The sequence below is a fragment of the Cervus canadensis genome, chromosome 20 (genome assembly GCF_019320065.1).
Source record: "Cervus canadensis isolate Bull #8, Minnesota chromosome 20, ASM1932006v1, whole genome shotgun sequence".
Classification (NCBI taxonomy): domain Eukaryota; kingdom Metazoa; phylum Chordata; class Mammalia; order Artiodactyla; family Cervidae; genus Cervus; species Cervus canadensis.
In genome coordinates this window covers 57,468,084-57,483,897 of record NC_057405.1, presented here as the reverse complement: position 1 = coordinate 57,483,897, position 15,814 = coordinate 57,468,084, and the positions used below count along the sequence as shown (strand labels likewise).

Here is a 15,814-nt window from a genome sequence, read left to right as displayed (position 1 = left end):
GTCTCCTGCATTTGCAGGCAGATTCTTTACCAGCTGAGCTACCAGGGAAGCCCTTATTGAGAACCATTTCCTACTAAATAAGAAAATAAAGTAAAAACAAGATTATTTCACTGCTATATAAATAGTTCAGGTTAACGTAAGTGGTTTTTACTCATGTTCAATTTATAAATAAGATTCCATTGTTTTATGGTTGGCATCTTAGTTGAAATTTCTTCTTAGCAGGTTCTGACAATAAGTATAGAATTTTTCTAAAATTCAAATGCTTTTATCAGATATTTTTTGTTCATGGGATATTTTTGAGGTGTTTTCTATAGCATATGTGAATTTTTGAATGTTTATATGAAAACTTCATTTCTGTAGTGTATGGAAAATTTGAGAACATACTAATCAAAAAAATAACTGTTCTGCACATTGTAAAGAAAAAAAGACTTGTAGTTGTTCAAGATTTTAATATGTATAGTTAGAATCATCTTTTGTTTTCTCTTAAGGCTGCAGCAAGACATCAGTGCTCCTACTTAGTGAATCTCCATGTGAATGATTTTCTTCATGTTGGTGGAGACCCTAAGTGGCTTAATGGTTTAGAGAATGCTCCTCAAAAACTACAGAATTTAGGAGAACTTAACAAAGTGTTAGCCCATAGACCTTGGCTTATTACCAAAGAACATATTGAGGTAAGCAGAGAATATATTTAGGGTGTCTTTTTTATTTTAATTAATAGACTATTTTTTAAAGCAGTTTTAGGTTTACAGAAAAATGGCCCAGGGAGTTCCCATATTCTACCCACTTCAACCCTCCACCCCACCCCCGCCCCCCCCACCGACACACACATTGTTTTCTTTATTACTAACTTCTAGTATTAGCATAGTACACTTGCTTCAATTGATGAATTAATAATGTCTGTAATTTATTTTGGGGTTCACTGTGTTGTACAGTTCTATGGGTTTTGACAAATGTATAATGTCATGTTATCCATCATTATGGTGTCATACAGAATAGTTTCACTTCCCTAAAAATCTCCTATGCTCCCCCTATTCATCTCTCTCCCTTCCTCCTGAAACTACTACTCCTTTTATTGTCTTTATAGTTTTGCCTTTTCCAGAATGTCATATAGTTGGAGTCATACAGTATATAACCTTTACACACTAGCTTCTTTTATTTGTCAGTATGCATTTAAGGTTCCTCCATGACTTGATGGCTCATTTCTTTTTATTGCTGAAAAATACCCCAATGTGTGGATGTACTACAGTTTGCCCATTCACCTATTGAAGGACATCTTGGTTACTCCCAGTTTTTGGCAATTATGAATAAAACTTCTGTAAACATTCACATGCAGGTTTTTTGATGGACATTAGTTTTCAACTCAGTTGGGTAAATAACTGGGATTGCTGGATTGTATGGTAAGCTTGTGTTTAGTTTTGTAAGAAACTGTGAAACTGTCTTCTGAGGTGGCTGTACCAGTTTGTGTTCCCACCAGCAATGGATGAACATTGCTGTTGCTTCACATACTTGTCAGCATTTGCTGTTGTCAGTGTTCGGATTTTAGCCATTCTGATAGATGTAAAGTGGCATCTTGTATATCTTTGCAAAATACCATCTTAAACTAGTTTCTTCCGGTTCTATTGAAAGTGTTAAACACTCAAAAAAAAAAAAAAAGAAAGTGTTAAACGCTCATTCATGTCCGACTCTTTGTGACCCCCATGGACTAGAGCCTGCCAGGTCCTTTGTCCATGAAATTCTCCAGGCAAGAAAACTATAGAGTGGGTAGCCATTCCCTTCTCCCAGGGATCTTCCCGACTCAGGGATCGAACCCAGGTCTCCTCTATTCCAGGCAGATTCTTTACTGTCTGATAATAAAGATAATAGAATAAAAGTAGATTGATTTTCTCTAAAAGAATCTGCCATGCAGTAGAAATTTTTAAAAATTTCTTTTTTTTTAATAATTTATTGGCCATGCCATGAGGCTTATGGGATCCTACTTCCCCAACCAAGGATCAGACCTGTGCCCCCTGCAGTGGAAGTGCAGAGTCCTAACCACTGAAGTGCCAGGGAATTCCCTAGAGTATTTTAGATACTTTTATATAATTGAAGCATCTTATTTTCAAGGAGATATAAGATTTGAATATGATTAATGCAATGTCTGTTATATTGTCTAGTAATATAAAATTATACAATACTATAAAATAGATAATGAAGCAGAATGGAAACAGATTTGTAAGACTTTCAAGAATTGTATACTTTACCTCGAGCATAATTTTTAAAATAAATATAATTTGACAATTTAGACATATTCAGAGTCAAGTTGTTCAAACCACTATCTTAAAAATTCCTTGAGGAAGCCTGATATTAAAGAAAAACAGGCATATTTTCCACAGTAGCTTCTACTTTAAACTCAAATTTATTACATTTGGTTTGAAACTTCACACTAACAACATAGTTAATGCATTCATAATCCACTGTCTGAAACACAGCAACTGCCTTAAACAAAATGTATTCTACTGCATTTTTAAATCAAGATTTCAGATAAAATAATAATGAATTAGTCATTATCAGATTATGTTAAGCTCAATTTTTTAAAATATATTCATAAAAATTAGCAAATTCTGAGTTCTACATGCCTCAAATTGTCATTTTATCCTAAGTTTTATACAGTAACTAATCCTGTTTTCAGTAGGTTAAATACCAAGATGAACTATATTCTTTCACCAACACCATACCCCAGTATAAAAATATATTCTCATTTTTTTCCCCAAGGGACTTTTAAAAGCTGAAGAGCATAGCTGGTCCCTTGCAGAACTGGTACATGCAGTAGTTCTACTCACACACTATCATTCTCTTGCCTCGTTCACATTTGGCTGTGGAATCAGTCCAGAAATTCATTGTGATGGTGGCCACACATTCAGACCTCCTTCTGTTAGTAACTACTGCATCTGTGACATTACAAACGGCAATCACAGCGTGGATGAGATGCAGGTCAACTCAGCAGGAAATGTTTCGGTAAGTATCTATTTGTTACAGGGTTGTTGTAAAACTAATCACAGTAATTGCTGTTGTATTATTTTTTGGCTTTTAGGAAAATTTACCCTGTTAAGTCCAAAAAGGTATTAGGCCCCCTGATCTATTCATTCAGCAAGTATTTGACTGCCTCCAAATGCTAAGCACTATATATAGTGTCTTATGCTAAGGGACATATACAAAATTATATGACTTATACATAATTATAAGACCCTCCAGGAGACTACATTTGAATAACTTCAGGACTGGAAGCCACCAGGATGTGCCAGGGCCAGCTAGTGTTGAATGGCTACTGAATGTGAGATGAGGGAAGACTGAAGAGAGGGGAACTTGATGATACAAACTGCCTGCTGCTGATCACATCCCATTCTTCCCTTTTTCACAAAAGAAACAGGCTGTCATCTCAATTGTTTATCTTTTAGAAGAGTTAATCAGCTTTGATCTGGAATTTCTCCTTTTAAAATACTTCTTCACGTTTTAACTTCTCACAAATATATATAGAACTGAATGTAAATTTATTAAAATGCTTTTACCTCTATTCCTTCTCTTCTCTGGCATTTATTTTTTCTCAGCTTTGTTATTCCTTGGAAACAGATCACAATGAGTTGAATTTTCTGTAAGCAAGTTTTAACTCCTATATATGATGTGTCAAAATCCCCTCTGCATTCTTTAGCTGTAGTGAAAGAGCAAGGGTGTATATTTCCAAGCAGAAACAACGCTACAGCCTTCTTAATGCTTCGCACAGATTTTCTCAGTTTTATTATTCCTTGAAGACAGATTTGGACAGGTTGAATTTATGTTTGACTTTAACAACTACTTGACTGTTAACATATTATTTGACTGTTGGCAAGTTATCTACCCTCCCTGACCCCCCATTCTTTCATTTATAAATAAAGGTCAAACACAAGGTTATTGCAAAGTTTAAGTGAAATGTCTCTAGAGAGGTAAAAGGCCTAGTACAGTGCTTAGGATTTGTCAGGTACTAAATAAGAGGTAGCATTTACATACGGTGAGATTGGCACAGGAAGGAAAATCATTTTCCCAAGGTTGGTTGCTGTGCTGTGCTGTGCTGATAAGGCCCAAGACCATCAGTTTCACCCTCTTTTGAGCTATCTGGATTCATGTGAGAGGTCCACATGTGGCCACTGATTATTTATCAAAGTTTAAAGGTTATAAGATGGACTAAGGGTGAGTACATCCGTTGCTAGGATGCTAAGAATTGGATTCTTTCCCCACCTTTGATTTAGTACGAGGCTAAAGAAGTACTGTTCCTAGTTATCCCTCAATTAAATGAAATAAGAGTGAAATAATATAATTTTTTAAAAAACTTCTCTAGTAGATAAGCTCCCTATTCTCAGGTGTTACGTATTTTTAGTAATGATTTTTTTAAGGTATGTACATTGTTTTTTAGACATAATACTATTGCACACATTAAAGACTACTGTATAGTATAAATATAACTTTTTATATGCCTTGGAAAACCAAAAAAATTCTTGACTTGCTTTGTTGTGATACTCGCTTTATTCTAATGGTTTGGAACTGAACCCACAATATAGCTGAGATATGCCTGTCTATTGACAATATGCCCAGTGTACAAAGTTGATGTAAAACCACTTTATATTTTGTATACCTTATTTGTTTTACTGAGCAAGTAAAAGTGTAACTCAGTTCTGTTTTAAACTGACAGGTAGTGTTAAATTTTAATTTTTAAAACTTAATGACAGTAATATTACTAACTTTTGAAATAAAAATTTAAACATTAGAATGTGTTCTTAAAATTTTTCTATTGTTTTAAATTTTAACATTTATGTATCTGTATATATGATAGGCCAAAATAATTGTTTTTGATTCATTCATGTGCATTAAAGTTATAAGATCTATTTTTCTTATATTGTATTAAGATGCAAATTCTTATGAGATAGACTTAATAAAATTCATTCCATGAATTTTCTTATATTGCATCTTATATTTTTCTTATATTGTATTAAGATGCAAATTCTTATGAGATAGACTTAATAAAATTCATTCCATGTTTGACATATGTAACAACCTTAACTGCACTTTTGTTTAAGGTAAGTGATTCCTTCTTTGAGGTTGAAGCCCTCATGGAAAAGATGAAGCAGTTACAGGAATGTCGAGAAGAAGAGGAGGCAAGTCAGGAAGAGATGGCTTCACGTTTTGAAATAGAAAAAAGAGAGAGCATGTTTGTCTTCTCTTCAGGTAAAAGCAACCATTACATAGTCAATGTCTATTATTTCCAAAAAAGAGTCCAATTTTTAAAGACAATTTAAATAACTTTTTCTTGGTGGAATACAGTTGATTTACAATGTTGTGTTAGTTTCAAGTGTACAGCAAAATGAATCTGTTACACATATATCCACTTTTAGATTCCTTTTCCATACAGGTCAGTACAGAGTTTTGAGTAGAATTCCCTGTGCTATACAGTAGGTCCTTATTATATTAGTTATCTGTTTTATATATAGTAGTGTGTATATGTCAATCCCAAACTCCCAATTTATCCCTCCCCCTCCCCATACCCCCACCCCCCCACACACCCCAGCTGCATCCCAAACCCTTGGTCACCACAGGTTTTCTACAACTCCACATACAAGCTGTATTGTATGATGTTTGTCTTTTTCTTTCTAACTTCACATAATAGGGTAATCTCCAGGTCCATTCATGTTGTGGCGAATGGCATTATTTCATTCTCTTTTATGGCTGAATAATAGTCCATTGATATATGTACCGCCTCGCGATCTACTGCCATCAGTGGGCATTCAGTCTGCTTCCGTGTCTCAGCTATTATAAGTAGTGCTGCTGTAAACACAGGGGTGCAGTGTCTTTTTGAATTATGGTTTTCTCTGGATGCATACCTAGGAGTGGGATTGCTGGATCAGATGGTAGCTCTATTTTTAGTTTTTTAAGGAACTTCCCTACTGTTATCTATAGCGACTGCATGAATTTACATTCCCAACAACAGTTTTATAGCATTTATTGTTTGTAGATTTTTTGAAGATGGCCATTCTAACTGATGTGAGGTGATAACCTCACCGTTGTTTTGATTTGCATTTCTCTAATAATTAGTGATAATAAATATCTTTTCATGTGCCTATTGGCCATCTATATGTCTTCTTGGGAGAAATATCTGTTTAGCGCTTCTGCCCACTTTTTTTGATTGGGTTGTTTGGTTTGTCAATATTGAGCTGCATAAGCTGTATGTTTGGAGATTAATCCCTTGTCAGTTGCTTTGTTTGCAAATATTTTCTCTCATTCTGTAGGCTGTCTTTTTGTTTAGTTTATGATTTCCTTTGCTGTGCAAAACTTCTAAGTTGAATTCGAATATGTCTTTCCTTTTAGAAAGGCTATTGCATAGGTAGTCCTACTTCCAGAAAAGGGAGTTAAAGTAAAAATAGACTAAGAGCAAGGATATTTGATTAGATTCTAAAATCACTGCTAATAAACTTTGTGAATGTTAAGTCATTTAGCATTCCTTTTTTTTTTTTTTCTTTAAAATGAGGAAGTTGCATCCATAAAGGCCTAATAGTTACTTCCAGCTTTAAAATTCTATAATTTGTGAAAAGGAGCTACTTATTAGATAACTAACAGCTTAAACCCTTTGTTAAGCCTTTATCACATGTAACCTATAGGATTTAATACGTAAACTAGGTAATTTGAAGGAAAGAAGTTATAGTGTCAGTATATTTTGACAATAATACAGTGGGACAAAGAGTACATATTAAAACCAAGTTTAATAGCAAAGAAAAAATCAAATTTGTATAAATGGAGGTTTGATGTTAACCTGAGAAGTCTTTGATTCTGTTTACTTGAAACTATAATCTCATCAACTCCTAAACATGAAAATAATCTAAAAAGGCTTAGAGTGTTGAGCCTCTTTCCTGTATTCATTTCAGAAGTGTTTCTGTTAGTGTTAGTTGCTCATTTGTGTCTGACTCTTTGAGACCCCACAGACTATAGCCCACCAGGCTCCTCTGTTCATGGAATTTCTGAGGCAAGAATACTGGAATGGGTAGCCATTCCCTTCTCCAAGTGATCTTCCTGACCCAGGGATCGAACTCATGTCTCCTGTGTTGCAGGCAGATTCTTTACCATCTCAGGCATCAGGGAAGCTGTTAGAGAGATCATTTTACATATTGTATGACATTAATATTCAACTAAAACTAGTCTAAGTGCTAAAGTTTAGAACACAGATGATTTGTTAATACCATAAAGATAATTTCAAAAGGGTATTCTTACTTGGAGTACATACTTTTAAATAGAGCCTAACATCTATAGAGAGGGGATACAGAGGAAGAGAGGATCTGTGAAAGAGAGGAATGAAAAGCACAGTAAATGCAACCATGAGTATATTTTTTAACCTTTATATTCCATTTACTATTAAGCAACTTCTTTATAGTTTTAAGACTTTATTTTAGTTGATATTGGTTACTAAGTATCAGAAAAAGGGTTATCCTATTTTTACTTGTTATAGGTAAAATGAATTTTAACTAGTATCCTGTTTTTGAAAAGCTTTCAGTAGCTTTTTTAAAAAATTATTTCAGATGATGATGAAGTTACACCAGCAAGAGATGTATCACGTCACTTTGAGGATACTAGTTATGGCTATAAGGATTTCTCTAGACATGGAATGCACGTCCCAACATTTCGAGTCCAGGTAAAATCACAACTTGTATGTACATGACTGGTTAGAAATCTCTCAATCTGACTTAAAATTAGAAAGAACCATCTGGATTTGAGAACAGAAAGAAATAACTTTTCTATGTACATGCAGTTCCTTAGGTATATTTATTATGTTGTTAAAGTTCATAAATCAGTTGCTCAGAATTCAAAACACTCACCCATAAAACAAAATTACAATAGTGGCTAGGTTCCCAGGTGGTATACTAAAACTCAAAGTTCATAATATAACTAAACAGTAAATAGTTGTGTTGGAACCTAGCTCGCATTTATAGCATTGTTTTACAGAGCATTAGTGTCAAAGTGAAGCCATTTCTGTGACAAGAGAAATGTCCTCACATTTCAGGCATTGTGTGTGTGTGGGTAGAAGGAAAGAGGATGAGAAAATCAGAGTGAAACATGCTTAAATTAGAACTTTTAGGGACAGCAAATTTGTTTTCTTTTAATTTGGGTGAGTTCTTATAAATATCATATAAAATAAGTCATGGTGATTACAATAACCTAATTCCCTGGTAAAATATGAACTGAATGTCATTTGAAGCAATGAAAATTTTTGAGAGTTTCAAATTTAAATCTTGAAGAGGATTTTTATACAAATGTATCTTATTCCAAAATTAAACAATGCCCATCTCTTAGAATAAAGTTTTAGTGAGGTAGGGAGTCAAATTATTGTTGGTAGACCCAGTTTGTTTAGCTTCATAATCATTAACTTTGAAATACACACTAAAAATTCCCAGTACAATTCTGTGTATATTGAGTCCATGGAAACTTAGGGACCTTGTCATCCTCCAGGATACCAGGCTCCTCCTCTCTTTTTGCTTTGGCAGGAAGCTAAGTGCTTTGCAAATATATTGCAGGAGCAACAATTGCTATATCTTCTAGTTCCAGAATAAAAGTTGAGGATCATCAATTAGGAAACATCTATTCTATGCTGTAGTTTTCTAAGACTGCTTCCAATCCATCAGTAGACACATAGTGCATTTAAAATGTATTTCTTAAACAGTCTGTTATGAGTTGATAGTTCTAACTTGCCCAATTAGTAATTGGGCTAGTATTAAGTAATAACTTTATGAAATTATTTGGGAACTATGAGATTTTTTTTTTCTTGGCTTAAGGAACTAACATTGTTTAAGGAGGCAGATTAGGCACAGGAAGAAATATAGAATATGTTACTTGGTAGTGAAGTTGTGTCATGAAATATAAATTACAATTGGAGAGATCATGTGGACTAGAAAAATTTTTTGGAGGCAGATTAGGATTTGACAGACTTGAATAGTTGAAAAGCATGAGCATTGTAAGCAGATAAGACTGTAGGCAATAATTGAGCCTAGGTTGAAGGACAGAGTAAGGGGAGGTATCATAAACTGGCTGGGCTGCTGAAAGCTTCAAGCAAAGGATTTTTCTGATTAGTTGGAAGTTACTTTAAAATTGATCAGACTTGTAGGTTTTGACCACAGTGATGGCATAATATCAAAGAGGTGTTTTAGGAAAACAAGTATGGGAGTAATGTAGAAGTAGAGGCTTATTAAGTTTTGTTTGAGGTAGAAAAAAGGAAACAGGGAGATTTAATGTAGGAAAACTAATTAGAAGACGTAACAGAACTAAGAGGAAGAGGGGTTAGGAGGAAGAAGAATGAGTGATGGATGTGTTCAATTAAAAATTTACAAAATTTGAAGACATTTGAATGCCTGCAGCAATATAAAAGGAGAGTGGCCTCCGAGTCATCTCTGGAGGCTGACGGGGGAAACAGTGAGAGAAAGCAGAATACGGGTGATGTGTATGTAAGGCAGAGATTCCACTGGTTTTTAAACTAGGTGAGTTGCAAAATTTAACTTTTGCATGTTGTGGTATAGAAATTGAAAACATCAAACTGGAATGCAAATGAAACAGAAAGCTAGGGATGTTCTAGAAAGAGAGTAGATTTCAACTGCCAGTAGTCTCACTGCACCACAGAGCAATAGACATAGAACTATATTTGACCAGATTTTAATTATTCACGTTTGTTCTGTTCTCTGTATTTAGGACTATTGTTGGGAAGACCATGGTTATTCTTTGGTAAATCGTCTTTATCCAGATGTAGGACAGTTGATTGATGAAAAATTTCACATTGCTTACAATCTTACTTATAATACAATGGCAATGCACAAAGATGTTGATACCTCAATGCTCAGACGGGCTATTTGGAACTATATTCACTGCATGTTTGGAATCAGGTTAGTCTGTTTTCTTACTTTTATGAAGAGATATTTTCTTTTAGGGAAATCATTTAGTGCTTGAAACACATATGCAGATATACATGTTAATATACTCAGAACCATCCCCTCCCTAAGAGCTTATTTTTATGCTTTTTATGCTTCAGAAACTTGATTTTTTGCAGCTTAATGTGTTTCCTCTCACCTAGCTAGGCAGGAGGGAGAGTTAGGAATTAAGAGTTAAACAACAAGCAAGGTTGTCCAGGAGCATGGAGGAAGAGGCAGAGTTTGTCTCTGAACATTTATGTGTTTGTATCACTTTTATCTCTTGACACACTTGTAGTTCTGCCTTCGTGGAACTTAGCACTCTTAGAGTGCCCTTCTAAAGAATACCTACTCCCATGATACCTCATAAAATGCAAAACATTCTTATCAGTATTATGCTATTTATATACGCACACTATACACCACCTTTTTAACATACACAACACTATGGTCCTTCCTGATTATTTTAGCTGTAAAGTCAGACTTTTCTCTTGCTTATTCATTTTTTCAGTAGCCAGACTATTGACTTTAGACTCCTGAATGGTTATATAGAACCAACTTTACAAGAGTTTTCTCCCTTTTCCACTAAAAACCAAATAGGAGACAGAAGATCCTTGGATGTTGTAGAAAGTATCCTCCAGTGGGACAGAGCAGACACTGGTGCCTACGACCATCCTGGCCTAAAGCAGAATGGCCTAAGTGTAGATACTGTGGGGCCATCTTAGAGACCAATTCTTTCCTCTGAGACACTTCTACTCTTTTTTTCTCATCTGACCCTAGAACCCCTGCAAACATGAGAAAATATTTATTTATACAAGTAGATTATAATTTATATATCATGGGATATATCAATATTATTGTCTAATTTGTTAATTTCTTAATATCAGTACTCAAACTGTTTCCAAAATTTGTTCCTCAGTGTGGTTGCTTATTCACGATTGTAAGTATATACTGTTACTTCGGCACTAGCAAATTTTTTGTTCATCTCCCTGACTTCTCTATTTCTTACTCCTTTATACTCATTCATCCACCCCCAATTAAACATTGTAAAGCTCTTATTTTAGGGGACAGCTGCCTATATAAAGAGAAGAAAAGAATATATAACATTTACTATTGATGTCTGTACTTCTATAAGAAAACAGACTATACATCAAAAATATAGTAATTCTCACATTGTCTTATAACAGATACGATGACTATGACTATGGTGAAATTAACCAGCTATTGGATCGTAGCTTTAAAGTTTATATCAAAACTGTTGTTTGCACTCCTGAAAAAGTTACCAAAAGAATGTATGATAGCTTCTGGAGGCAGTTCAAGCACTCTGAGAAGGTATGTACCTGTTGTGTTTACTTTGTAACTTAGCAGTGGTTCTTATTCTCCTTCACCTAATCTAATGGGTCTCCAGCCCTTTCCATCACCTCTACTGACCCAGAGAAGAACATTCCGGAATAGCTGTCTTAGATATGCCTTGGAAGGGAACCTCATTATGGTTTAAAGCAGAGGTCCCCAACTTGAAGGCCAGGGGTACCTGCTGCCAGATCAGCATGGCATTAGATTAAATGTAATGTGCTTGAATCATCCAGAAATCGGTTCTCAATGCCAAAAAGGTTGGAGACCACTGGTTTAACATAAAAGAAGAACGACAGGGAGAACAGATCTTCTGGCCTGTCTTCAAAGTTCAGGCTTAGGAGAAAGAAGAGAATCCTTGAACCGTCTTTACAGAAATTATTGAATGATGATTTGGCAGGGAAAGTTTATTATTCTAACAAACCTTCAAAAAGAGATGTGATCAAATATAAGCTCAAAACATATTTCCAAGAAAGATCAGATGGCTTTTGTTTTGAGAAATTGATACTCTGTTCAACAAACCCAAGACTCATGTTAAGCTATTCAGTGGTACACATAAAACATTACTTATATTTGGTGTTGATTAAATGCACTGAAACTGATTGTAAATGCTTATAACCATATCTTAAATAATGTTGTGTTTTATATTCAGGTTCATGTTAATCTGCTTCTTATAGAAGCTAGGATGCAAGCAGAACTCCTTTATGCTCTGAGAGCCATTACCCGCTATATGACCTGATGCCTTTCCTCCATTAAAGATGATGGAATGATCAGCAGATATAGTCTACAAGGGGAAGGTACTCAGCCCCAGGACCAATGGTAGATAAAAGAATTCAAAATCCATTGTGCCATGATTCCTTTAGTTTCTGCCATTTTACTGTGGAAACGCCACTGCTGGCACAAGCAGTGAGTGCTCGGCAGCTTCAAGTTTAGAGCTGTGAAGAAGGGCTGCTGTTCACAGTATTTTGCTTTTTGACAGTACAAGATGCTGTATAACTGTTTTAATACAGCAAATAGTATCTCTCCAAATCCTGTTGCTTTTATGTTAAAAAATAACAAAAATTGGAGCATGCAAAGAATGGGACTTTGATAATGATGTAAGCTTTTATACATAAAGAATTTTAGATATTGGTGCTGCTATTCCTGCTGGTGGAATGAATAGAGTGGCTGTTCCGGTTAAGCTATCAGTAATAAGGTGAACACTGCTACTATCTGAGCCTACATACATTAAATTTGTGTGGTTTCAAATTAAACTTACATATATGTTAATTTTTTTGCATCTAAAATTACTCACAGCTCATCAAAGACCATTATGATGGTAACAGCTCATTTTTTTCATAGTTTTTTTTTTAAATTCAGTTATTGGATGATATTAAATTACAGTGGCATTCTTAAAGACTTCTTCAAAAGGCAATCTTACGTGAAAAAATGTTTAAATTATAAGAAAAAGCTAGCTACCTTTTGATATGCTGTTTCCCAAGGTTCTATGACACTGGAGGGCAGCTGTCTTGTGCAGTGTTTTTGTTTCCAGCACCGAAGTTATGGGAAATATTGTGTAGCTGCTGCTCAGTCCCAGGTGCATTCTGCCCCTCTGCTCCTGCCCACCTCATGGTCCCCCCCTTCAAAGATTGTGCAGCTCCTTAAATAATAAAGCTGGAAAATATTTTTAGTCAGGTTATCAAATTTGATTTACAAAAATGCTAACTTTGAAATGCAAACAGGCTTGAAAAATGTATTAAGTACTTTGTATTCTGGAAGCGTGAATTGCTTTTGAAGTCTGTCAGTATTATTAGTATTTTTCAATAAAGAATAATTTTTCTCCAATTTTATTTGCTGTCTCAAAAAATCATGACTTAACAAAATCAGTCACTATTCCTACTTTCTACTGATTTTTATTAGCTATCACACTTAAGACTGACTACAGAATTATCTATTATTTAAATGGCAAACTCTTGCAGTCATTTTGAGAGCTACAAGGAAAAGTTTTATCTTGGAAATAACTAATACAGTCCCATACCTTGTCCATTTTGAACTGAGATTTTTAGAGATCAATTATTAAGAATTATTAGAAGCAGGTTAAATTAGGGAGTCACTACAGAACAAAAAATGACACTGTCAAACAATTAGTTCTGAATTTAATCAAAGCTTTTGTGATAACTGAGCTCAATAAATGTTTTGATGAGTAACAAGATAGTGCCTATAAAATTATAGTGTGGGATGGGAGCTAGGAGGCATAATTTTGAATGGAGATGTTATAGCTACCTTCATGGCTACATACCCTAGTGAGAAGATAATACTGTCACCTTAGATAAACACTGCCTTCAATATATTTTATAAAGAAATATATCAGCCCATTTCTAGTTAGCTTACAATAATATACAAATGGTCTTACCTGTTGAATTTGCATCATGCCTCTGCCCTTTTCTGTCTGCTACTGGGTTATTTCATCATAGCAATACAGGTGAATCCAACAAGTAAGTTTGCACTGGATAAATTTTTACTCATTCTGCTTCTGCTCTTTGTTCTTGGCACTTCCTCTTAAAAATACAACATTTCTAATAGAAGTTCTAATCAGTAGTAGGATGAGCAAGAAAAACTGAGTTTATTATCTTATTCCACTTAGAAATCATGAGAAGAAATGAAAATTTTAATGAGTAAGAAAGTATGCTGGTACCTAAAGTAATAAAGGCATGCCTGTGATACAAAGTTGATGTTTCAACACCTCCAATTTAACAGGTGTTTCCTGTTAATGTTTTCTTGAAACTAATAGTTTCCAAAATAATTGAAGGCAGTAAAACAGAATATGGGCTATCAAAACTTTTCCCCACAAGAGGAATTATTTTTCTTAAATAACCATGAATAGATTTCTGGTTGAGGTTTCCAAGATTCAATTTTTTTTTTTTCCCAAGATTCAATTTTTTAGATCACTTTTTTAGTAAAAATTAGGGAACTTTTTTATTAGGCAATACTTAATTCAGTATCTCTTTAAGAATGAGATTAAATTCTAAACACATTTACCACAGTTAAATAACTCCATATAAATAATGGTGATATTTTTAACTTAGAGGAATAAAATCTTAGTTTTTAAATGAATTTTAACAGTTTACCAATTTCAAATTATCGTGATAACAGACCATTGATAGATAAGTAAATAAAACTTGTTGGATAAGAATGTTTTCCAGGCACTTTTCACGCATTAAGATACTCTGAAATTTTGTTAAATATTTGTGACTAGTGAATATCAAGGGAAAGCAAAGGCAGTAGATGGGGAGTGACATTACCTATGATGTACCAGGTCCTTATTCCCAATGGAGACACTGAACTAACAACAATAGAAGGACCAAACACCTTTGTGAGAACTCTAGAAACCACTTGGGAAGCTACAGCTCAGGCAAACACAAACCAGGAGGAGGCTGCACCAAAAGGTGGAGGTAAATTCGGGGCATTTTGCTTGTCCTAACCTGGCGTACAGCACGGCAGCAATTGAGAGGAAACTCCTAATTCCCAGCTTCTCCCTCGGGACCGAAAGAAAAAAGGTGAACGTTTGTGTTTGAGGGACTGGATTCTGTCTCATCTGACTTGGAGCACTAGGAGGAGAGGTAGAATGGTTTGGATGCCAGTTGTAGATCACTGAACACAGAAGTGAGCACAGAGGTACATTAGAACAGCAGGGTATCTATAGTTATATAGGCAGGTGCAGGAGATCCAAAGGAATACTGATAGGAATAAAACAGAAATTGGAACAGGAAGCTCCTGAGAAGAAACAGAGGCAAGCCTCTTAGGGAAATTAAGACGATATCTGCTAAAAGCAGATATTATATCCTGGAATAAAAACATATACACTTGTCCAAAGAAGATACATCCCTGGAAATGGTAGCTATTTTTCTTTTTTTTTTTTCTCTTTTTTTTTTCCACCCACAGTGGGAGGTGCTACAAAGTCACATGTCAAGGGTTATGGATGTATAAACCTATTTGTTGTTTAGTCACTAAGTGGTATCTGAATCTTCTGTGACCCCATGGACTGTAGCCTGCTAGGCTCCTCTGTCCCTGAGATTTCCCAGGCAAAAATACTGGAGTGGGTTGCCATTGCCTTCTCCGGTAGCTATTTTTCAAATGCCCAAATCACAACAAACTTTGCAAGGTATATATATGTGTGTGTGTGTACGCAAGAGAATGTGGCAAAATCTAAAAAACAAAATAAATCCCCAGAAACCAACCCTAAAGCAATGTAGGACTCTGAAATTACCCCACAAAGAATTTTAGGGACTTCCCTGGCAGTCTAGTAGTTAAGAAGTCGCCTTCCAATGCAGAGGGTGCATGTTCAATCCCTGGTTGGGGAGCTAAGATTCCACCTATCTCAGGGCCAAGACCTTCTTCCAAAACATAAAACAGAAGCAGTATAATAAGAAATTCAATAAAACCTTAAAAAAAAAAAAAAAGATTTTAAACAATTAAAGATGCTCAGTGTACTAAAGAGAAAAAGAGAACAAGGCTGACATATCAGGAAAATGATGCATGAA

General features: G+C 35.0%; 1 protein-coding gene across 2 annotated transcripts in view; it reads left to right on the top strand.

Moving 5' to 3' along the window:
- Positions 1-13,123, top strand: part of SESN1 (sestrin 1) — a 123,512-nt gene extending 110,389 nt beyond the window's left edge. For both annotated transcript variants that reach the window (XM_043439191.1, XM_043439192.1), the window contains exons 4-10: positions 489-671; positions 2,752-2,994; positions 5,085-5,232; positions 7,572-7,684; positions 9,730-9,920; positions 11,132-11,276; positions 11,947-13,123. In XM_043439191.1, coding sequence (XP_043295126.1) covers positions 489-671; positions 2,752-2,994; positions 5,085-5,232; positions 7,572-7,684; positions 9,730-9,920; positions 11,132-11,276; positions 11,947-12,033 — 1,110 coding nt within the window. In that variant the 3' untranslated portion in view covers positions 12,034-13,123. The remainder of the gene's footprint in view (positions 1-488; positions 672-2,751; positions 2,995-5,084; positions 5,233-7,571; positions 7,685-9,729; positions 9,921-11,131; positions 11,277-11,946) is intronic.
- Positions 13,124-15,814: the final 2,691 nt, after the last annotated feature.